The 25,098-nt window shown below is 44.0% G+C and overlaps 1 protein-coding gene across 9 annotated transcripts in view; it reads right to left on the minus strand.

Annotated features, from left to right (window-relative positions):
- ABLIM2 (actin binding LIM protein family member 2) overlaps positions 1-25,098 on the minus strand; it is a 714,445-nt gene that overhangs the window by 480,456 nt on the left and 208,891 nt on the right. For all 9 annotated transcript variants that reach the window (XM_069203370.1, XM_069203322.1, XM_069203330.1 and 6 more), the window contains exon 2: positions 19,502-19,645. In XM_069203370.1, the coding sequence (XP_069059471.1) occupies positions 19,502-19,645 (144 nt within the window). The remainder of the gene's footprint in view (positions 1-19,501; positions 19,646-25,098) is intronic.

Raw genomic sequence — 25,098 nt, forward strand, 5'->3', positions numbered from 1 at the left:
GCAACAATTTAAACTAGTCCTTAGGCTCTCCTAGGCTCACTAATGTGCTGCCTTCTCCCTTCCTGGTGCTGCAGTCCTCTTTCTTGCAGCCACACTTGTAGATTGTGTTGGTGTCCAGGTTCCACACTATTCCAGGCCTTCTTGGGGATCCTGGGGTGTTCCTTTACTCCATGACTGTTCCACTGATTATAGCTGTGTGGGTCAGGAAAACTTTTATTGTATTTTGCTTTTAGACTCTGTTGTACCCACTAGTCAGGGAAAGACTATGGGTGCCCTTGTCCCTGCCTTGTGCACATGTACACTTAATCCTCTAGACCACATGGGCTGCATGGTCCTGTGATCTTCACCTGTGTTCAGCACTGAGAAAGAGGAGGTACAGCACAGGAGACTGCTTATTTTCTGCTCTCCCTTATGCCCACCCTCATGTCCAAGAATGAGGAAAGGTGCAGAGAAGTTTTGTGCCTGGGGAGCCCTTCTCCACGCAGTGCCCAGGATCTCCAGGTACATAAAACTGACAGTGGTCCCCACTTTCAAATGGGGTAAATTAACTTTGCATGGGCTCACCCTCCAGGTATTTTCGGAGGGCCCCAAAGCCCTGGAAAGGAAAATGTACTCCTTTCTAGAGTTTCATGGTTGAGCCATGTTCCCCCTACCAGCAGGGCACCTGCGGCTGGGTTTTCAGAGCTGCTTCTTTCTGAAATATCCCGGGCTATGATTGGCCAGAATTTGTGGGATTTGTTGCTTTTTGCTCCATGTGGTGCATTCCAGCCACTGTGGGTGACCTTTTGGGATTATTGTTCATTATTGCGTCTCACACCATCTAACACTGCTGCTTTCTCCTGCGGCATAATAGAGAGGTTTTTGGGGCCTGGACCTACGCTCTTGCCCAAACCTGGTGGTATCCCTTGAATTGTTCCAGGTAGCAGGACCCCACAGTTTTCAGACAGGCCACTCTGTCTCCCTACACTCCCAAAGCACCCAGGCTTTTAGGTACCTCAGTGCTGGTGCATCCAGCAGAAACATGTAGAACTACCTCCCTTCTTGGTATCAAGGAAATCAACCCACTACTAGACTTGAAAGGGAGGCATAGGGCTAGTGCCACTAGCTCTGATGATAGAATCCACAAAAGTTCCAGAAGTAAAAGTCCATACTAGGTCTTCATACAGTCCATACTTTTGTTGTTCCACCTTCAAAGGTACTGTACCTAGGGTCCGTGCAACTTCATGACCAGTGCCACACTCCCTTACGAGTGGCGTCGGACTGTTGAGAATGACTTTGTCACAATGCTGTGATAGCACCAGTTGGAACTAGTGTTTTCTAAACGCTTTACTGGGATTTAATATTTAAAAATTCATATCTTTGCTTGTGTATGTTGGACTTTTGTCATTTTGGTCTTGTTTTACTTAGATAAATATTAACAATTTTCCTAAACTGGTGTGGTGTCCATTTGTAGTGTTTTCACTGTGTTACTGTGCGTGGGTACAAAAACTTACTGCATTGCCTCTGAGGTAGGCCTGACTGCTCAAGCCGAGCTACCAAGGGGGTGAGCAGGGGTTATCTTAGGTGTGTGACTCCCTTACCCAGACTAGAGGGTGGGTCCCTACATGGACAGGGTGAAAACCACTGCCAACTAGAGACTCCATATCTAACAAAAAGACATACAGTTTTACTGATACACCTATACAGCTCACAAACAATAATGTGTGGAAAGGGCATCTACTTATATACTGATTTATTTTGATTGTATCAAAATAGTTGTTTCCATCCTACAGCCTTTCATCTCACTTGCTTACAGAGCAGCATTGTCACATAAATCCTCTCACTTTGAAGTCAGAGAAAGAAAAGTATACACCTATCTCCCTCGGAAGACAGAGCCTCTGTCTTTGAATGCACAGCAAATATGACAATATAAGAACAAAAGGTAAAGGTCTATTTACAGAAAGCAAACACTTGATGTTTTCATGGAAGAATTCAAGGATACAAGGATAATGGACTAAACTCAAGCAAGAGAGCCATCAATAAATAAAAGCAGCAAATAGGAAGCAAGCAGATGTGACTTACAAACCACAAAGCCAATGATAAGCAATGGGTGGAATGCATGCCCTGGGAAGCTTTCTGAATGTGTCCAAGATGTCTTTAGCAAACCAAACAGCTGCACTCTCTGGAGGGTTTCCTCCTAAAAAGAGCTTTTCATTTGTTCCCTGGTGAGATTTTTTTGTAAACTGTGGCATTCGTTTTCCTTATGATCTGTTCTAACCCATGTCATCCATCAAGAAAGTAGGCAGTGAGCAGCTATCAGTGATACATCAGTGAAAGGGTATTTAAATTGAATTACTGTCACTAAAGGGCCACTTGAAAGCACCTCGATGACACTTGTGTGCTTACAACCACACAGAAAATAGGTCTCTCGTCCAAAAATAGTTTACTATCTATGTTTTATGGGGTAATTTCTTTCTGTATCTGAGTTGCTGCTATAAATGCACTCTTTGGACAGCTAAAAGTGCTATAAAAATAACAGCATTTCTTTACAGAATATGACGCAGAAAATAGTTGCTCCTGTAAGGACAGGTAAGCAATTATATAAATACAATTTAGTATGTTAAATGACGTGGACACATTTTCAAAGTCACTTTGCATGTGGAAATGAGCTGAATAGTGAACAGTAGTCTAAAAGTTACCAAAATGTTAATAACGGAAATCTTCATCAATCACTGGGTAAGTGGCAAATAGTCGGTAAAAACCGTGCGCTGACTTTTCCGATCTGCCCAGCATTTTTCAATACAACGTATGTACTAATCATTTTTATTGCAAAATACATATTGGAAGGATATTTCTGACTCCGCTTCCTCATTAATATTAATGAGTCAGGACGCAGGACGAGATGGAGCCGTGCAAGAAACAGCAGAACCTCCATCCCGTAGAACGAGCAGTTATTTATTCTCTCGCTTAAGTTTGTTTTCTGTTCATGAACTGCTCTAGAAAAGTTAAATTACCTTTTTGTGGTGTGGCTGCTGTGATTAGTATTGCAGAAACTGAAAGTATACTCGCCATCCTAGCACAGAGTTGATGAAATAGCACCTTATTCTGGCCAAACTTTCTTTATGCTTTGCTTACTTCATTCCACGTAAGGATCCATTTAAGGCCATAGAACAGTGCTATATGCGCAAAATACAAGATTTATGGCTGCACGAGATTCAGGAAAGTTGTAGTGCAGTTATAAATCCTGTTACTTCGAGAAATACAATTCAAAGACAGAGTAATATTACGCTGCAGTAAACTGAACACATAAGGTGGGTGGGGAGAGGGATTTTCAAGGCATGTTCTACTTTGAAAACTTGCGTACGTCCTGAAATATAGCACTTTGCTGTTATTCACAACGTTCCTTCAAACATTTCATACAAACATTTCATAGTGTGGAAATAGAAATGTAAACTGGACAATGGCAGGGCCAGGGGATTTGTTTAAAGTTTGGCGGACTGACTGCCACTGCAAAACTAGGTGACTGTCCCAGCTGCTGTATTGCAAGTGACATAGGCTAGAATGCCCTTGTAAACGCCACGACTGTGACAGGCTTTCCACTGCACTTTTCTAAAAATACGGCCCTAAATAGTTTTCCTATGTGGAATAGGAAATAGAACACCCCCAAAATGTGTGGGTGCATAGAGGAAGGGAAAATGGTTTCACATTGGTGAAAAGAAGAAAAAAGTGTACCACTGGACAAAAGCGCTGGCATTTGACACTCAGCAACTAATTGTAGCTTACACACAATTGTGTATTGTTAAAAAACCAGGACCTATGGAAAAACTGAATCTACAAAATGCTTCATTGATTATTCATGGAAACCCGCAACTAACTGGTCAGCAGCGGTTCCTTCAGAGGAGCACTGGGGCGTTGACCCCCCTACTGTTGCGAGTCACTATCTTCCAGGACCATTTTGACAGTTGAAATTAGCCGCGTAGGGCTGTACCTCCATTCATTTTGTTTTCTCAAGTGGCAGGGCCACAGAGCTCGATGTGGGTGGGACCTGAAGCTGAGGCTAAAACTGAGCTGCGCATGTCAGTTTGCCCAGTATTGTTACTGTGGCCAACCTGACATGCGCAGTTCACGCTTTCACATTGAAGGCTGCCATGTAGCTGCGACAGCAAAGGCACAGTCCCATTGGTCTTCAATGGAGCGTTGTACTTGCATGCCCCAGCCAATCGTAGCACTGCCTTATGCTTCTTAGTATTATATGCAGCATAAGAGCAGTGCTTGGATTGGCTGGAGAGCTTCCCCAACCAGGATTGGAAACACATTTTCAGAAGCAGGCAGCGTGAGGTGAGAGGATTACCCTTGGGACTGCTTACAGTCTCGTGAAGGTAAGTCTCTTTAACAGTATTTATAATTATAATGTACAATTTCAATATGTTTCCCTTTATGCCCCACGTCTTTCAAAGTCAGCAGCCACCACTGCAAATGGTGGAGATTTCCAACATAATAGATGAGCGATTTGTGAATTCCTGAAAAGTATGGACCTTCAGCCATTTAGGAGCTTAATATTCTGCATGTAGTTTTAATGCACTTCTTTAAGAAACGCAAGCCTGTAACTACTATCACGTGGTAGTCTGTCAGCTTATTACCAATGATTTTCTCTCAACTCGACATTTGCCAGGACAGCAGGTACATATTTCCTGTAATTTCGAGACAAACAGGAAACTGCAAGCCTGTAACTTTCTTGGAACCCATCCTGGAAAGCCTAATCAAACAAAGATAGCACTTTAAATCTGCATCACTAGCCAAGCCCATGTCAAGAAACATTTTCTTAAGGAGAAATATTGATAAGACAAGATATCTTTATCTCCCACTATCCATGGTCTATTTTACATTGTGACATGATTAGATTAACAGTAATGTGGTTAGTGTGACTCAGTGTAAATTAAAGATGCACGGTAAATGTGGATCATGGACAAACATGTGACTAAAAAATTATGGTATTTTATCTTGGAATAATATGAGTTACTTTTTGTTAAGGTATGCTATTTTGTCAATTAAGATATGTAATTTGTGTTATGTTGTGCATTTACATTTTGTAGATAGGTTAAACAAAAGTATTATAACCAGTAATGCCTTAACGTCTACATGGGGATATATCCGGTCACTTGTAGCTGGGTACATGTATACATACACAAAGAGGGACCTAAAAGTCCTATCGACATCTCTATAGAAAACCACATTAAAGTCTGCCCCACCAAATAGGGTGATAGACACTCAGCTAAGCCTAGCTGTAAACAAGCCAAGAATGTAGGATCATCACAATTCGGGTCATAATATCCTGTACAGGTTAGCCCATTATCTCCACTTTGCAAAACAGCAACTATCCACCTCCCCAAATTGTCTGTTTTATGGTTTATCACCTTTATCCCCAGGTTCTTTTTTTATAAGTATGGCTACCTGTTTTGTGCTTCCTGTCTGTTCTGTGCAGATAACTTCTTGTACCTATAAACACTTCTTTAAGACCCACTACATTCCTGCACACCCAAGTGTGTTTCCTGTAGCATAATAATCTGGGCTTCTATGAATTTTAAGAATTCTAATACCCGCCTACGTTTGTTTCCCCTTCTCAGGCCATTCACATTCCATGTCACTACCTTACCTGCACACACCATCTCAAGATCACCTCGCCACCGGCAAAATTACAGATGATCTCCTCATACTTTAAGACCCTTCTCGAGTGCAACTACAGGATCATTTAAAAAAAAAATCCCACTTGCTCCCCACCCCTGTGCCCCACCCTGAGGAATCCCCCCAAAATCATATGGAGCCATCTTCTTGCCTTCAGGGCTAATACTTTAGAATGACAAAAAAAACAGAAAAAAGCTAACTTATCTCTGCATGTCGATCCCTTTGACCTACTGTGTCTCAACGTAAACTCCCTATATCCCAAAATGACCAGTGAAATCCTCAAAAATGCCTTGGCTGTTCTATTTAAGATCCATGCACACTCTATTTACCCAGAAAATGGGGAGACAAAAGAGACAAAGGGGAAGCATAAGATGTCTAAACGCCATGAGCATGGAAATCTAGTAGCACTTCTTATGCTTCTTGGAGCCAGTTGATGCTGTCTGCATCTTATGTTAACTATACTTTGGAATGACCTTTGGTGGAAGCAGTACACATAGCAGGAGCCAGAGTGGGCCACAGAGATCTGAAAATAATATGCTGATCAGTATAGGGAAAGGTGCGGAAAACATTGTGACGCGAAGGGTTAATTAGCTTGAGCAGTGTAGATGAGCGTGATGCCTGCTGAAACCCCCGAACAACGTGGAAAAGTTCATGATGTTATTTTCCAGCTTTTTTGTGTAGGAAACTTCGTCTCAACCTTGAGAACGAGAGTGCAGAGAGAAGATCGAATGAAAACAAAGGCTGGGGAAGGGCAGAGCAGCCAAGAGACAAGTGCTGATAACAAAGCTAGAAAATGCCAGAAAGAGATAGAATCCAAGTTTCGAGTTATTTAAGCACTGAAGTGCGGGTGAGGGATTTGAAGCTCGCAGATGGGGTTGTGCAAGCTGCCATCTCCAGACCCAGTGCTGCCTCCCTGTTTGCTGTGCAGAGACCGTGATGCTTGAGAGGGGGAGAGGTCCAAGTGGGCGGTAGAGGGCTTCCCAGCATTTTGTGGTCTAAGTTAAGTTCCACACAGGGATGAAAGGCTTTGTTTCTCTGCTCTATTATTATGATTGATTATTATGCTTGCACTGTGTTCATAATCTGAAGTATTCAGCTCATTTATATTTTGCTTTCTGAACATCGTAGTGTGAGCTTGCTGCAGTAATTGAAACATGCATTTTGGTATACAGTTAATCAAAGCTAATCTGAAGTATTCAGCTTGTTTATATTTTGCTTTCTGAACATCGTAGTGTGAGCCTGCTGCAGTAATTGAAAGTTACTTCTTGTGGTGGAAGTCCGGCGGTGATCATAATATGGCAGACAGATGGTAGCTGTGATGACGGTATTTTGGCGGCCGTCACCGCGGCAGTAGGCAGTTTTTACCGCCAGTGACAAAATGAGGGCCATAGTCCGCACCACTTCGGCTGACTCAGCACTGACCAATGATGCTGCACTCATCACTTTACAATGACGGGGAAGTCACAAAAGTGTCACAAAAGTCAATAGGCAGAGCCACATTCAGGAGCTGAAGTCTTTTTGCAATGTACAAGAAAAAACTCACTCAACGTCAGTCTGGTTTTCTTTCAGGAGGCACCCATTTGATCTTTTCCTTGTTGATAAGAAAACCACTGAAAACCATACCCAGACACCTACTTATACTATGTGGGGACCTTGGGCTCACCTATTAGCCACACCCAGTGCCCCTGGAGTTGGCCCATCACATATGGGATGCTGTTATTCCGCAAGACAAAGGCGTCATGCACAGAGCCAGGATATTTGGCATTCACTTGGGAGATGTACTGGTCCGCCAAACACACCATCTGCACATTCATTGAGTGATAGCTTTTTCTATTCCTGAAAACTTGTTCACTTCTCCGGGGGGGACAAATGCCACATGTGTACCATCAATGGCACCAATGATGTTGGGGACATGTCCAAGGGCATAAAAGTCAGCTTTCACTGTGGCTAAATCCTCCACCTGGGGGAATATGATGTAGCTGTGCATGTGTTTCAGCAGGGCTGACAACACTCTGGTCAACACGTTGGAAAACATTAGCTGAGACATCCCTGATGCCATGGCTACTATTGTTTGGAAGGAACCACTTTCCAGGAAAAGGAGAACTGACAGGCCCTGCACGAGAAGGGGGATACCTGTGGGCTGGCAGATAGCTGACATCAGGTCTGGCTCCAATTGGGCACACAGTTCTTGGATTGTGGCACGATCAAGTCTGTAGGTTATGATAATGTGTCTGTACTGCATTGTCGCAAGGTCCACCAGGGGTCTGTACACCGGACAATGCCGCCATCTCATATTCAGCCTGAGCGGTTGAAGCCTATGGAAGAAAACGGTGAGCAGAGGGTCATATTCACACACTATTGCACTAAGGATGATTTTTTTCCTTTACAGAACCAGTATGTGAATCCGACAATCTGTTGCTGTGCCAATGTCTGCTGTGACGCAGTTAGGTGCCATGCCCTGTGCCCCCCTGAAATGGCGGCTGCCTGACCTGTGAGGAGGGACAAGTGGAAATGAGGTAATTCCGCTGGCGTTGTGTGCCATCGCGGTATGCAGTCAAAGACCGCCGCGCAACTTTGCATTGGTTATCATTGGGCCCTATGGGTTCAAGGAGCCAATGGCGATGTAAGCCCGTGGCCATGAATGTATGGAGTGTTGTGTGTGCAAGCCACATGTAGTGGGGGGTAGAGGCGTCCTGGCCAGAGTGCTGCATGTAAGGTGGTCAATGTATGTGCATCAGGGGATGGGAGGGATCTGGTGGGCCATGAGTGTGACGGTCCGGACGGTTGACTAATTCACTTTTCTGCTGTCTTTTCCATGCAGGTCAGTGCCCACCAGACAAAGGGTATTTGGCGTGCCATCGCCAAGGAGGTGCGGACCCTGGGGGTCTTTGACAGGCGGAGCACCCACTGCCACAAAAGGTGGGAGGATCTGCATCGCTGGGCAAAGAAGACGGCGGAGACCCAGCTGGGGCTGGCCTCCCAACGAGGAAGGGGTGCTCATCGCACCATGACCCCCCTGATGTTCTGCATCCTGGCGATGGCCTATCCGGAGTTGGATGGGTGCTTGAAGACATCACAGCAGCCACAAGGGGGTGAGTACAGATACAGAATCCTGACTTTGCACGCTTTAAGAGTTACCTGGGTGGGGGATGTGGGGTATGGGTGCCACTAGGGCAGGGCGAAGATGGCAGGGTAGGGCCCTTGTTGGGCAGGTTCTGAAGCACTCCTACCCCAATAGTGTAAGTGGGCATCTACTACTGGGCAGGGTCCTGTGGGCTTCAGATGTGCAGCTAATGGCAGTAGGCATTGTACCTCATGGACGGAGGGAGCTGCATCCCACATGGGCCTGGAGGTCGAATCCACTGACAGTGAGGGCACCAGTGGGATGGGGGGTGAGGGGAGCACCACAATGGGGACAGGAGGGGAGACCACAGACATTGCCACATCCTCCGATTAGAAGCTCCCTGGTGGTGGTGGACACCTCTGTGCCCACCCCAACAACAGGTACAGCCACCACCCCCTACTAGCACCGCCCTCCCAGCAGCCCCTCAGCGTGTTTCCCGTGCCTGCTCACCCAGGAGGGTGGGCATCTCATTCGCCTCAGGCACCACCTGCCCTGCCCCAGTCATCCCTGCTGCCCTCAGTGAGGAGGCTATTGACCTCCTGAGATCCCTCACTGTTGGGCAGTCAACCATACTGAATGACATCCAGGGTGTCGAGAGGCATTTGCAACAAACAAATACATGGAGGGCATTCACTCTGGTGTGGCGGCCCAGCAGAGAGCATTTCAGGCTCTGGGCTCAACACTGATGGCAGCCCTTGTACCTGTGTCTAGCCTCCCCCCCTCCAACTTCCTCTACCCAGACCCAATCCCCTCAACCCCAGCCTATCCCAAGCACTCCTTCAGACGAGCATTCACCAAAATCAACACCCAGAAGTGGCTCACGCAAACACAAGCACCACACTTCATCTCACAGACACTCACACGAGCACCATCCCCATGAAGACACACCAACATCCACTGCCTCCACTGTGTCCCCCTCCTCCTCATCGTCCACCTCCCTCCCAGTAGCGTCTCCACTCACACCTGCATGCACTACATGCTCATCCACTACCTCCATTACCAGCACGCCCATCACAACACACCCCTAACAAGCAGTCACCGCCCCCACATCCATGCACACATCCCCTGTGTCCTCTCCCAGTGTGTCTGTGACCCATCCTCCCAAAGTACACAAACGCAAGCACCCACCCACCCAACAGGCATCCACCTCACAACAGCATCCAGCCCATGCACCTGCACCCAAACTCAGCAGGCAGACACCTCCTACAACCACTCCCTCTTCCTCCACTCACAAACCCTCTCCCTCTTCCCGCCCCAGTGTCTCTAAGAAGATTTTCCTGGCAAACATTGACCTCTTCCCTACCCCTCGCCCCCCGTCCTTCCCCTCGGGCAAGGGTGTCCAGAACCCAGGCCATCACCTCAGCCACCAAGTCTACATCCACTGTGGTACCTGTAACTCACAGAGGCTCAAAGGGGGCACCCGTCAGGCCAGCCTGTGTGCCACCAACCCCTGCAAAGGACAAAACCATTCCGCCACCTGCCAAGGTGAAGGGGACAGCATGCAGCAAGGGCAAGGAGCACGAACCACCCAGCAAGGCCTCCTCAAAAACTCCAGCTGCCAGACCCAAGGTCACACCACCATCTGCCAAAGTGAGGAAGGGGCAGAAAACACCAGGCAAGGCACTTCAGCTGTCGGAGGCTGCAGGTGAAGGCCCGATGGCTACCAGCACAACCGCCAGCCCCGCCACCTGCACTACAGCCCGCACCGCCAGCAGCCACGCTGCATGCACCGCCATCTGCACCGCCGCTAGCACCACTACTGTCAGCAGCAGAAGCCCCAGTGGGCAGCCGTCCGAAGCTGCAGGAGAAGGGCTGGAGCCTCCCTCCACCCTTGGCAGCACCGGTTCCTGCACCACAGCCAGCACCGCCACCTGCACCACCGTTAGCACCACCGCAGACCCCGCCGCAAGCACCACCACCTGCACCACTGACAGTAGGACCACTACCAGCAGCAGCAGCCCCAGTAGGCAGCCGTCCGAGGCTGCAGGAAAAGGCCTGGAGCCTCCCACCACCACTGGCAGCACCCCCACCAGCACCAGCACTACCACCAGTTTGCAGCCTTAGCCACCGCAGGATGGAGTCTAGCCCTGCCTCCATGAACTATCATGCAACCTGTTCCCTGCAAATCTTGTGCCTCAGACACCCAGGTGAGGGAATGTGAACTGCCACACCCCAGGTGTTGCTTCACTGGGCACAAGGCCCCCTCCAGAACCAGTGGAGAAGCCATCCACTAGAGAGACTGTGGCCTTGCACTCCCCAGGTCCAAGCAGTGGGCAAACCACCCACTTGAGAGACTGTGGCTTTACACTCCCCAAGACCAAGCAGTGGGCAAACCACCCACTTGAGAGACTGTGGCTTTGCACTCCCCAGGACATCGCTGTGGGCATGGAGCGCCCTCCAGGAGCAGTGGTGTTATTCCATCTTCCGGCTGAGGTGCCCCCCCTTCCCTTTCCCCTGAGGTGCCTGTGTGTTTTCGACCTGATGCCCCTGCAGTGTTCTCTCCGTATTGAGGCAGGAGTCAAGTGTGGGCTTGGCCCATGATTTTTGGCCCAGTGGCCCACGGACATTTGGAATGAACAATGTACAGCCTTATGTACATATTGTATATTTTTGTAAATACTGTTTTTCTATTCATTAAGTATATCTGCCTATTTCTAAAATATCACTGATTTAACTCAATTCCTTTTGTCCTTGCATTCTTCCATGGGGTTACGGGGTGTAAATGTAATGTTGATGCATGTGTTTGTGTGTATGGTGTTGTGGGTGGGGGAAGGGGTGTTGCGTGTTGTGTGTGTGTGTCACTCTTTTTTTCACCGTGGTCATCGCCGCCGCCTTTCGTATTCCTGGTAGGTGAGGTGGTAGACCAGGATGGGCAGGAACTGTAGCTTGGGCTCCATGGCGTCCTAGTTCTTTGTTGAGTGTTGAGAGATGAGTGGTTTCCCTTCCAAGTCCTGTTTCCTCCATACTTTAGATGGCGTTGGTACCGCCCCGGAAAAGCTGGCGGATAGGCAGGTTGTGATGGGGTGGGCGGTACATTGTCTTCTGCCTGTCTGTTGGTGGTAACCGCCGCAGTGTTTGTTGCCACACCCGTGGCGGTTGGAGTGCTAAAGTGGCTGTCTGTGTTGGCGGTTTCCGCCGTGGTTGTGATCCCATTTTATTTTTCCGCCCCTTTAACACTGACCGCCAAGGTTGTAATGAGGGCCAAAGTCTTTTTGGCTCTGAGACTTTAGAAAACAGGAGGCAAGTTCAATCGAAGCCCTTGGGGAGCACTTTTCAGAAAAGTCAGAGGCTGGCAAGGCAGCAGGGCAACAGCAAGGCAGCAGTCTTTCACAGCAAAGCAGTACAGGTGAGACCTTTGGGCAGCCAGGCAGTTCTTCTTGATAGGTTGCAGGATCTGGTAAAGAATTGTCTGATTTGGTGGTGTCAGGGACCAAGTTTAGATACCCAAAAATGTCTTTGAAGTGGGGGAGACTTCAAAGAGTGGTTTTGAAGTGCACAAGGTCCCCTTTCAGTACAGGTCTGTCTGCCAGGGACCCAGTAGGGGGTTTGGCAGTCCACTGTGTGAGGGCAGGCCACTAACCTTTGAAATGTAAGTGCCAGCCCCATCCACTCTTCCAGCTCTGGAAGACACATTCAGTATGCAGATGAGTGCAGGTGTGACTGAGTATCCTGTGTTTGTGTTGTCTGGGTGAAATGCAAAAGGGAGCTGTCAACCAGCCCAGCCAGACATGAATTGGAGACAGGCTGTAAGGTAGAGATGGATTTTAGGTGCAGGGGAATGCTCACTTTCTAAAAGTGGCATTTCTAAAATAGTATTACTAACTCCAACTTCACCAATGAGCAGGGTTTTCTATTACCATTGTGGCCATACTAAACTTGACCTATTTACCCCTTTCAGATCAGAATCTACCACTCAAGCAGTTTATGAAGGTATCCCTAATGCTATCCTTAAAAAGGAGCAGGCCTCACAGTAGTGGAAAACAAATTTAGGGGCTTTCCACTACCAGGACATTTACAACACACATGCACATGTCCTGCCTTTTGCCTACATAGCACCCTGCCCTTTGGGTTACCTAGGGCCTATTTTGGGGGTGACTTATACGTAGAATAAGAGGAGTTTAAGGCTTAGCAGTTACTTTTAAAGGCCAAGTTGAAGTAGCAGGGAAACTGCACACACAGGCCTTGCAATGGTAGGCCTGAGATATGGTTTAGGGGCTACTTATGTGGGTGGCACAAACAGTGTTGCAGGCCCAGTAGTAGCATTTAATTTACAGGCCCTGGGCACATGTAGTGCACTTTACCAGGGACTTACAAGTGAATACCAATTGGGTATGACCCAATGTTACCATGTTTAAGGGAGAGAACATATGCACTTTAGCTCTTGTTAGCAGTGGTAAAGTGCCCAGAGTCCTAAAGCCAGAAATAATGAGGTCAGAAAAAGAGAAGGAGGAAGGGTTGACACTACAGAGGGGTCATTTCCAAATATATATATATATATATATATATATATATATATATATATATATATATATATAAAATATTCACACATACATATATACATCCTCAAATCCGAAGGCAAAGTCAATGACTGCAGCCACACCACTCGTGCCCTCCAACTGAGCAGGAAACTTAGTGATATATTGGGCCATGGTATACCGCAGTACATAATGTTTACAAAGCACACTTTACTGGCTAAATACTGCCCTTACAACATGAAAAGGCAGCCATACTGTCTTAACATACTTTGTGTGCCTTCTGAGTTTCATTACAAAATCTACTTAAAGGCTGTTTTTCACTTCTTGGTAGACTTGAGTTGGTTGCACTAAGCTGGGACATATATATGTATATGTTTATGGTTTAAAAAAAAAGTTAACAAAGTACCAGGGCACCACCTTGAAAATACCACAGTACAATTTTTTTTTAAAACACAGCACTCCATGCCACTGGACTGTACGCCACTGTACTCTACTCTTCCCCACTGTATGCCACTGTACTCTCCACCACTGCACTGTACTCTAGGTCATTTTGCTCATCACCATAACACTGTACACCACTGTACTCTGCACCACTCTACTCTGCAGCACTGCATTCTATGCTACTGAACTGTATGCCACTGCATTCTACACTGTTGCACTATGCACCACTGCAGTCTATGCCACTTCAGTCTATGCAACTGCACTGTACACCACTGCAGTATATGCTACTGAACTCTGCGTCATAGCACTGTGCACCACTGCACTGTATGCCCTTATACTGTACACCCCTGCACTCTGCAGCAATCTACTCTGCATCACTGTACTCTTCACCACTGCACTCACACCACTGCACTCTATGCCACTGCACTCTAAGCTATTATATTATACACAACAGCACTACATGCCACTGTACTCTACTCCATTCTACTGTATGCAACTGCACTCTGTGCCACTAAACTCCATGCTACTGTAGTATAAGCCACTGAAGTCTATATCACTGCACCCTATGCCACTGCACTGTATGCCGCTCCAGTCTACTCCATGGCACACCACACCACGGCACTCCACACCACTCTACTCTGTTCTATGGTACACCACTCCAGTATTTGCTATGCCACTCTATGCCACTTAACTCCCATGCCACTCTACTCTACGTCCTTTCATTCTATGTCACTCCATGACACTCCACTCTACACTATCTCACTGTACGCCACTGCACTCTAAGCCACTCCACTGTATGCCACTCCACTGTATGCCATTCCACTCTATGCTATTCCACTCTAGGGTGCTCCACTCTATGCCACTCCATGTCACTCCACTCTTCACCACTCCATTTTACTCTATGACAGACCACTCACCTCTACACCACTCCACTCTAACCTACAACACACCACTCCCCTCCACTTTACGTTACTCAGTTCTGTGCCTCTCTACTGTAAGACACGGTACGACATGTCACTCTATGACACAACACTCTACTCAACTTCACAACATGTCACTCCACTCTACTCTATGCCACGCCACTTCACTCTATGCCACTTCATTTTATGCCACACCACTCTGCGCGACACCACTTTACACAATACCTCTATACGCCCCTCCACTATAAGACACTGTATGACATGCAACTCCATGACACATCACTGCTCTCTATTTGACGACACATCACTCCACTACATGCCACTCCCTTCTACTCTATGACAACCCACTTCACTCTACCCCACTCCACTCTACAACACCCCACTCAATGAGACACCACTCCACTCTACGCCATTCCAATCAATGCTATTACACTATACACCACCAGTCTATACCACTCCAATCTACGCTACTCCACTCTATGCCATTCTACTCCATGCCACTCCAATGTGTCACTCCAATCTACGTCACTCCACTCTACGCCATTCCATTATACGCCACTCCACTCTATGCCACTCCACTCTACGCCACTCCACTCTATGCTATTCTACTACATGCCACTCCAATCTACGTCACTTCACCCTAAGCCACTCCACTCCAAGCTCTTCCACTCTACACCACTCCAATCTAGCTAACTCCACTCTATGCTGTTCCACTCTATGCCACTCCACTCTAGGTGTTAGCTTAACACATTTCATTTATTTCCCACTTAAAACCTGGAAAGGTGTGTCAAGCACAGTGTTACAGGTATTTTACTAGGAAAGTCAAGTAAATGCCCTTTTTTCATTTCCCTATTGTGGAATTCTATACATTGTACAATTACACATTGTGGAAAGCTACAACCTTTGTGAAATTGCACAGTTATTTTCATTTATGTTTTATCTCAATAAGGAAGATACTTTTCGCTGTAGAGACAATTCTTTCCATACACCATCACAAAGCACATGGGTGTTGTGTTTGCCCTACCCACCAGGAAAAAGTATTTACTCCTGTTCTCGGCAGATGTAAATCTTCACCTATTTGTAGGGTGGGTATGGATCAAAGACGAGTTTGTAAATCAAATGTGATATTTTAGTGATAATTCCTTTGATGATAGGGGATTATTACCTTGGTACTAAGGGCATTGTAACTATGGCTGTTGTGTGTTACCCATGTTGACGTATATCAAATTGACAAAGCCGTTTTTTACATTACGGCTGGTAACTCTACCTGATACACTGAGGTGATGAATGCTAGTAACCCTGAACATGGTGACCATTAACATAAACATGTCTGATGTGGTCTCTATTACAACATTAACAATATTAGTAGCTTAGCATGATTTTTACTATGTATAAGTTGCACTTATTACAGAAAAGATTGGAGACCACTGGTACATAACATTCAGTCGTAAATGCAATCACTTGCTCTTTTCATATGATTACACACATAAATGGCTTAATAATTCAGGACCATGGGGTGAGGAACATATTTTGAAACATTTTGCAAATCAGGCAGGAAAGATGGCTTAAAGACCAGGGTGTGGAGTTTGTACTGGATGGCACGTAAGAGTTAGGTGTTGTTAGGACAGTATGAGTAAGTGACTGTGTGGTGTTAAAGAAGGTTTGCATGATCGAGGTGTTTATTGATTGTTTTTGTCCAGCTTCAGAAGGAATAGTGTCAGAGGCTGTTGCAGTAAACCAGCTTGCTCATTACTAGGCTTTTAATGATGGATTTGGTTACCTAGAAAAGAGGAGTGGTTAGATTCATCTGATAATTAGTTGCATGATCATGACTGCTGTCAAAGGGAGGTTATAAATGACTCCTGGTGTATCTCCTAGCAGAAATGAAGGCAGTGCATCCATCAGCGGGGACACTGCAGTTATCATTAATAGAGGTGGACAGGTCTGCGTGAGCAGAGGATGCAGATAAGTATATCATGTAGATGTTTGCAGATATGTCATGTGAGAGTAGGATGGACATACTTCGCCCTATGACATAACAATGTCAGAGATTTCTATTTCAGTGTTAAAGCTGAGAGGTGGGAAGCTGTGTCTGTCATCATCAAAAATGTGGCAAAAAAAGCTGTGTACACCATGTTATGTTATGCTGTGTTAAATCAATTAGAAAATAATTCTAAACCTTTCTTTGAAGTTAGATCTCACTGAAAAACCCAGATTTTGCACATTTGATTCTTGACCAACACAGTGGGAACTGGGTGATGCTAAATGACTCCTCAGATGTAAGACTAAACAGGTATGTTGAGAATCCAAACCCTAATATCAAGTTCCAAACTGTTTTAGAAGCATGACTATGTATCTCAAAATATGTGTCTTAACCCCAATCATCTTTTCCACATGATGTCTTTTCTCATCACATGACTGATCCATCTATATTTCAGCGTTTCTAAACCTATATTAGACTGATGCAAAGAAGACTTTCATAACAGGTGCAATGTAATTTAACTTAAGGTAATGTCCCTACAGAAGCCACAAATCCTTGTGGACTAAATCAATGAATGATATACCTCCATGCTTAATCACAGCTTTGCTAACTGCATGTATCCTACTATCTACCCACTCACCCAAGTCCTGTTGCTCAGCAAAATGTTGCCCTCAACGATCAGGTTCTCACCATTTGGAAAAAAATACAAATAGAGCTAATAAAATTGCACACTAATACATTCACACATAGGGGGTTATTCTAACTTTGGAGGAGGTGTTAATCCGTCCCAAAAGTGACGGAAAAGTGACGGATTTACCACCAGCCGTATTACGAGTCCATTATATCCTATGGAACTCGTAATACGGCTGGTGGTATATCCGTCACTTTACCGTCACTTTTGGGACGGATTAACACTCCTCCAAAGTTAGAATAACCCCCATAATCTCATAAATAAACTAGTACAATAGGGTCACAGATACAATCCTACTAAATGGCATATTACACTCTGTACATCTGTACGTACAGTTGATGCTTTGATGTCGTTGTGTGTGATTTCATAGAAAAACAAGTTCATGGAATACCAGTACAGAGAAACCATTTCACCTTAACTGTTTAATGGAAATTTGCAGGATGAATGATATTTACCATTTCATAGAAACCAATTCATCCAAGGTCTCTTTTTCAAAATTGGCTTTTGCATGCTTCATTTTTTAAGGAACAGGGTTGCAGGTCTTATTTTCAGAAATATGTTTGTTGGAGATACTTATTCTCTTTATTTCAAGGGACTTAATTTTGGATTTATGTTTTTACACTGTCATGCAATCGCATTGGATATTTTTAATTAACTGACCACTCATCCCCCCAAACAACATATGTCCTTGACTTCTTCACAACCCTTAAGCGCTATTATCCCTGTCACTAAAAAAACAAAAACTACCCCAATCCCTGACCCCTAATCACCACCAGTCCCTGAATCTTAAAAGCCCCTTCTACCGCTAAACTACACCATCCCTGAAACTCCTCTACACCTAATCTATGCCCTGTCACTGACTCCTAAGCTCAGCCAATCCCTGAACATTAAACACCCTTCCAACGCCTAAGCCCCTCCCCTCCCTGAACCCTTAAACCCCTCACCATCCCTAAACACCAGCAATCCCTGACCCCTAATAAAAGCCCTCAAAACCACTAAGCTCCAACCACCCCTTTCTACATCTAAACTCTATCCATTCCTGACCCCCGAGTCTTTTTTTGCCCATACACCTGACCCATTCCTTACTCACCCCTGAAAGTCCTCAAACCCCTGAATTCCACCCATTCCTGAAACTTAAAATTCTTTAACCACCCCAAACTCCTTTAATTCCCAGAACCCTAAAAACCCTCAACACTCGTACACTCCAACCATCCCTGAACCCTAAAAACACCTTCACACCCCTAAACTCCACTCATTCATGAATCCTAAAAACCCTTCTCCTCTTTTAGACTCCACTCATCCCTGATCCCTAAAACTGCCTTACCGCCTCTAAACTCCATCCATCACTGAACCTTAAAAACTCTTTCTGTGGTTGAACTCTACCCATCCCTGACACCTAAAACCCCTTGTTACCCCTAAACATCACCCATCACTAAACCGTTAAATTCCTAACTAGCCCTAAACGCCACCTAAGCTCAATGTAAGTTCAATGTATGTATCTTTTCTTGACATTGTCTTCCCTTCATAATTTTTCCTTTACTTTTCGATTTATTTGTATTTCATTAAAATTGTCTTTCCTCAAAACTAAATTAGTTTTCCATGATTTGGTTTCCTCCAATGTGGTTTCTCAATTTTCCTTTTCCCGTTAATTCACATACATCACTATTTTAATGAGCAATAGTAAAAAAATAAATATTCATATTGAACACAAAGGCTTAAATCTTTACAACAAAGTAGAATCATAATAAATATAATTTCAAGTGTACCCCATTTGTTTTTTTTTTCTGTCAGCTGATTCTAGAATGAAATCAGAGAGAAAAATATATTTGTTTTCTCAAGCTAATTAAAATGCACAGTGGTAATTATTTGGAATGTGGCCAATGCACTATAATATGCGAGCAAAAGTGTGTTTATTAATAATCTTGCTCCAAATATTATGGGCTCCTGTGCTGCATTTATTTTCACTGGCAAAGCATTAATATACATATAAGTTTGGGCCACAGCGAAAGTCATTGCAAAAAAAGCATATGACCCAGACCCAAACAAGGCATCTTTTGAGGGACCTCAGGCAATACTACTACACATGTGCTGAGGGAGTCAACATTAATGCAGATTATGCTAAATTTTGCTAGTAGTAAGTGGATCACAAATCTCAAGACAAATCTGTTTTTACTGTAATGTTAAAGTTCAGGTGAAGTAAATGCTTACCTTTGCAGACAAAACACTTAATATGAAAATATTTGTTCTGCACTCTCAGAACCTCCCCTTTACAAGCATTCCCGCAATTGTGGCAGAGGATTGCAGTACTTGCTGGCTTCTCTAGATGGCTATGAACAGCCTGGTGATGAGATACTGCAAAGAAAAGAAAACATGTTTGTGATTTGCAGCACACAAGCTTGGCAAGGTTTTAATTTATTAGATGAACAATACGTACAAAGTACAGCCAACTAAAGTGAAATAGGAATGTTTTGAACCCGTCCTTTACTTGGCATTCGATTATAAAAGTTCTCACTGATAAACACACTGCAACACATTAGTAGCAGTGATTTCTGTGAGTAGTTCAACGGGGAGAGTCAGTTGAGGAGGATGAGTGGAGGGCCAAGGAGGGCGTGGCCAAGACCTTTCTACGTCAATATATGAAGTTGCACCCAACAACTTGATCAGTAGACAACATATAGGCAAACTGCAGTTTCATAAAAGACACTGACTGGCTTAACTTTTGGGACTGCACACTTTTCTCAAATATCTAACAATCAGAGATGTGAGTGTGCAAGCCAGCAACAATTCGAACAGCACTGGGAATAAGAAATAAATACATTAATAGTCCAACCCAAAGAGTAATAAAAGCAGTGAACAACAGAGATCAAACTTATATAGGTGATAGGAGTAGATTAGTGTTTGGGTGGTTGATACTTCATCGATTTTAATACATAAGGGTAAATCTATCAAATAAACAATATCCAGAAATAGGATTAAGATAGGGTCTTTTTGGAGTACAACTTTCCACAATAATCTACTAAGCATAAAAAAATGGGTTGTTGGTTGACTGGGTTGTGAGCCCTTGTTAAGCAGCAATCACAATCCTTGTCACTGTGAAGCAAGTAAATAACTGTGTGCTCCTCCCTCTGGTAGCTTGGCACAGCGCCGTCAGGCTTAATCCGGAGGCAATGTGTAAAGTATTTCTGCAACACCTCAAACAGTAATATGAAAACACCACACAAAAAGGATCCCAAATCAAGTTAGAAGAATAGATGTATTTCTAATAAATACAAGAAGACCAAAATAAGACAAATCTAATCACTAGATCTGGAGATATGCATGTTTTAAGATTTCTGTGAAAATAGCGCCAAAAAGTGCAAAGCATCAACTATGAACATCTGGCCACGCCGGATCAGAACAAAGTCATACATTCAGGCAAACACGATGGAATGCGGGATGACTGCAGGGACTCAGTTAGGCCCACTGAACCTGAGACATATTTAGAATTCTACTTAGTGGTTGGCACAAACAGTGCTGCAGACCTATTAGCATAATTTAATTTACAGGCCCTGGGCACAGGTACTGCCACTTTACTAGGGATGTACAAGTAAATTTAGGATGCCATTGGTCCCAAGCCATTTCTGCCAGGTTTTAAGAGGAAGCACATTAGAACTGGTAAGCAGTGGAAAAGGGAGAAGACTCCTACAACCATCAAAAATGAAGTTGGCAAAGAGTAGGGTTGAAGGAAAATGTTAGGGGGAAAACCATACCAAGGATAGCAGGTCTAGCATTAAGGTTTTCAAAATGCATGCAAAAAATAGTCTTTTAACAAAGGGATCCATTAGAGGGGATCACTTCATGCAGATCATTTGTCAATGGCCACGATCACTGTACATCAGCTTGATACACAAAGTATCCCACGTTATGTTAGCCTTACCCACACGTACAAGGCCATACACAACGCAGGACCAGTCTACCTGAACCACAGCGTCTCCTTCCACACCCTCGCCAGATCCCTCTGCTCCGCTTAGGTGGCCCTGGCCACCATCCCTTGCATCCGCAAAACCACTGCCAGAGGACGATCTTTCACTTACACTGCAGCAAAGAGCTGGAACAACCTCCCCCTGCACCTCAGACAAAGCCCGTTGCTCACCACCTTCAGGAAGAACCTCAAGACGTGGCTCTTCAGGTGAGGCCCCTCTCCTCCCTTCCAGCGCCTTGAGACCCTCATGGGTGAGTAGCTGCGCTTTACAAATATTGATTGATTGATTGACGTTATCTAGCTCAGCCTATTTGCACATCGATAGTACTGATAAAAGGCTACAGATGCATGCTCAGTGCTCCTTGAAATACCTGTCTTCATGGAGAGAACAAAAACTCTTTCCTTCAATAGGATATTGAAAATGTATACCTTAGCTATCAGTAGGACTTTGATGCTATCAGAGTGAGGCACTTGGCTCTTGGCACTTGGACTGTAGCATCAAGTAGACGGACAGCACTGAGCATGTCAGTCCATCAAGGAGTTGACTGGTCTGTTGCTGGCATCCAGGTCTTCAGTATAGCAAAGACCCAAGTAAGGAAGAACAATTCTCCCTTTTTTCTACAAGAGTGTCAGGTAACTTCTCTAAGGTCTGTATATAGGGGGGTCAGCCAATCTCGGTTATGAATAAAGAAACATTCTGTTCTTATTGATATACTTCTTGAAAGTACAAAAACACAGGTTTTCATTGAATTATTCTAAATCCTGATTCTCAGATTTTGGCCTCACCAAACTTTGAGGAATCAAGATTCAGGTATCCAAAATCGTACAGGCTACTTTCACAGAAGTATCTTTGAATCCTAGCTTCAGCAGTTATCCTGCTTTTTTAATCAACCATGTGATTCAAAGGAGGCTCACTGTTGAAGTAAATGTATGGCTCTTCTGTGATTAGAGCCAGAAATTATTACCCCTCTCAGTGAGAACAATATGTCAGGGCTATTGTTTAATTCGCAATCTGATGGCTCTTTCAGAGTTTCCTAACCTCGCTGACTTCTAAACAAATCAAAAGATCTTCAACCTTAAACATGTTTCCAACAAACTGAACTTTACACATGAATATATCCTGGTATAATTTGCCATAGTCCTTTGTTCTGTTAAACTATTTAATTAACATTATACGTTTGTATTATACTTCAAAATTATTTGCAGAGTTAACTCATATAACATTGATTGAAAATACAAAAATGCAGGGTTTACTCTGCTGTGATAAATTTGTTTAATCTCAACTGTAGTTCAGGGTTAAGGAGAATGTTGTCTGAGTGGCATGAAATCCCATGTCCTGCTTTTTGTGCTACAGCATTTTGCCTGAAGAAACTGCGAGTGACAATTTGAAATGAACATTCAAGGATTTTAATATGTCATGTGCATTTCAGACTATCCTTTAGATATTACACTCCAATACGTAACTAATGTGTAGCTAAATATCACTTTAGAGTTTATGAAGCTTTCGGCACCGTCTGCAATGACAAGTGGATTACATCAGAGTTGTGCCCTAGTTCCCATATTGTACTGTATGTTTGCAAAAGTTCAAGAAAAGTATCATGATATTTGGAATGGAAAATCTCTCAAAATTGTTGTTTGTTCATGCAGGCAACAGTTACATAGATTCACAAAGATAAAGGTTCTCCAAAATCAATTAAAATGCCCTGTACAACAATAAAAATACAATGGATTGGCATTGCTAAAATTAAAGTGACCTTTTACCCCAGTTCAATTAGTACACCAGTCTATTGGACTGGCAATATTCCAATTGAAAGATGTAAAACCTGTACATTTCTTGGCTCACGTATCACCTCACACTGTAAATTGAGAGACTGCAAATTATTATAATAGCATTCCATACATTTGATTTAAACACATATGTTTTTTCCCATCGCCTCTCCTCATCAGCATACTTCTTGAGAGGTTGATCCTTCAGATGGGTCTTGGTGCAATAATTTGGAGATATGGCCAGCAATAACCCTCTCATCTCAGAATGGTGCTCATTGGTCAATTTTCCTACTACTTCAAGGCAATTACTTTTCATGTATACAAATATATACACAATATATAGAAGAACAGCTAAGACAACAGCACTCACAACACAGATATTTGTAAATAAGGAAATAGAATCTGATGTAGAATGTCCAAGGTATAAACTACAGTAATCCTCTTGGTGTTCACGAAGTAATTTATTTGGGTCAGCAAGTGCTTGTGATATATATATATGTGTTCATGTACAGCCAACACGTGTTTCGTCACACAGTGACTATTTCAAGGCTGTAAAAGACATTGTATACATAAGTGACAAAAAATAATAATAGCCAATAGTACACAGTAGTGGATATCAGATAAATAGCATATATATGTACATAGATAAATTATCTATGGTGAAAAGGGAATCAGACATGACAATTGTGACTAGGCATATATTGATAATATTGAAAGACAATATACAATCTCCACCATATCTAAATAATATAGCAAAAATCACCAAAACGCATGAAAAGGCACAGCGAGAGTGAAATTGGATAGCAGGGGGTGTATAGTCCATGAAATGTCAAATGACCATAAATAGTGGGAACAGAAACAAGCATCCGACGCTAAGAACCTACCCATACTATAGACGAGATAACATGTCCACCTAGATAAAAGTGTCAAGACACTTTAACCGGATCAGAGAGAGAGAACTGAAAGCCAGGGAATACAATTTTGAAATTTGATTCCACTGAATGACTCCTACATTTGGGGGTAATTCTGGATTTTTCAGTGATTCACAAAGAATTCCAGATAGATTCCTGAAAATCTATGCCAGTGTTAGATTTTCAGGAGTACTCACATGCATAATATTTATGCATGCAGAATTTTCACCAGGAGGAAATATCCACTTCAAAAATGTAATGCAAACATGAATTTGTACATTTAATGCTATACTGTTACTATGGAGGAACCCATTCTGTTAAAAACTCCTAAAATATAGGGTGAGCTTGTTCCACTCCCATGCCAACCCAAGAAATTATATCTCCTTTTGGCAGTAGTAACTTTGTGTGTGCTTAAAGTACAGGAAGCTACCAGTAAGGTATGCGTGAATACACACAAATGTATAACATTTAAAGGAGCACACATGCTCCTTGCATGTTTGACCACCCAACAATGCACATAGAGCCACTACAAAGGCCCTCATTGCAAGCTGCACACTACTGATGCTGATTTACAACATGCTAAACCATTATCGTTATGTAAATCTGACCCAGGGCCGTGCAGTTACAAGTTAAACTCCAGGGAACAGGCAAGTACCACAATGGAGTGATTTTTCTTGGTAAACTCACACGGAATCCCCAGTTCTGAGAGGTTTCACACATGCATTGAACACTTGCTGGAAGCTGGTGGTAAATATATGTTAGGATTGCTGGGTGGGTTCGAGGGTAGGGAAGAGGGGTGGGAGAATAGGGACTGGAAGGGGGGAGATATTTTCCTGCAGGGAGAAGAACTGTAAACTCCCACTGTACTACATTGCAGAATTAGCTCATGATAAAAAAATGGGTGTGGTTCTCTCACATCCAGAAAACTGGGTGTGGAACCCTGACCCACTTGGAATCAGGATGAGCAAATCTTCTTCAGCTGACTTGTAATGAGGGCCTAAGTCTATTGCCATTTGAAAGGTAGCATTCTGTTAATCCAGTTTCTACTGAGCATGTTTGGGAATATACCCGTCAAAAAGATTAGTTTAGTTTGTTGTGAGGTTATTTTAGTAAGCTTTTATGGGCACATTATTTTAGCCATTGGCCTGCAGCTTGTGCCCTTTGGC

This window comes from Pleurodeles waltl, chromosome 1_2, assembly GCF_031143425.1.
Source record: "Pleurodeles waltl isolate 20211129_DDA chromosome 1_2, aPleWal1.hap1.20221129, whole genome shotgun sequence".
Lineage (NCBI taxonomy): Eukaryota > Metazoa > Chordata > Amphibia > Caudata > Salamandridae > Pleurodeles > Pleurodeles waltl.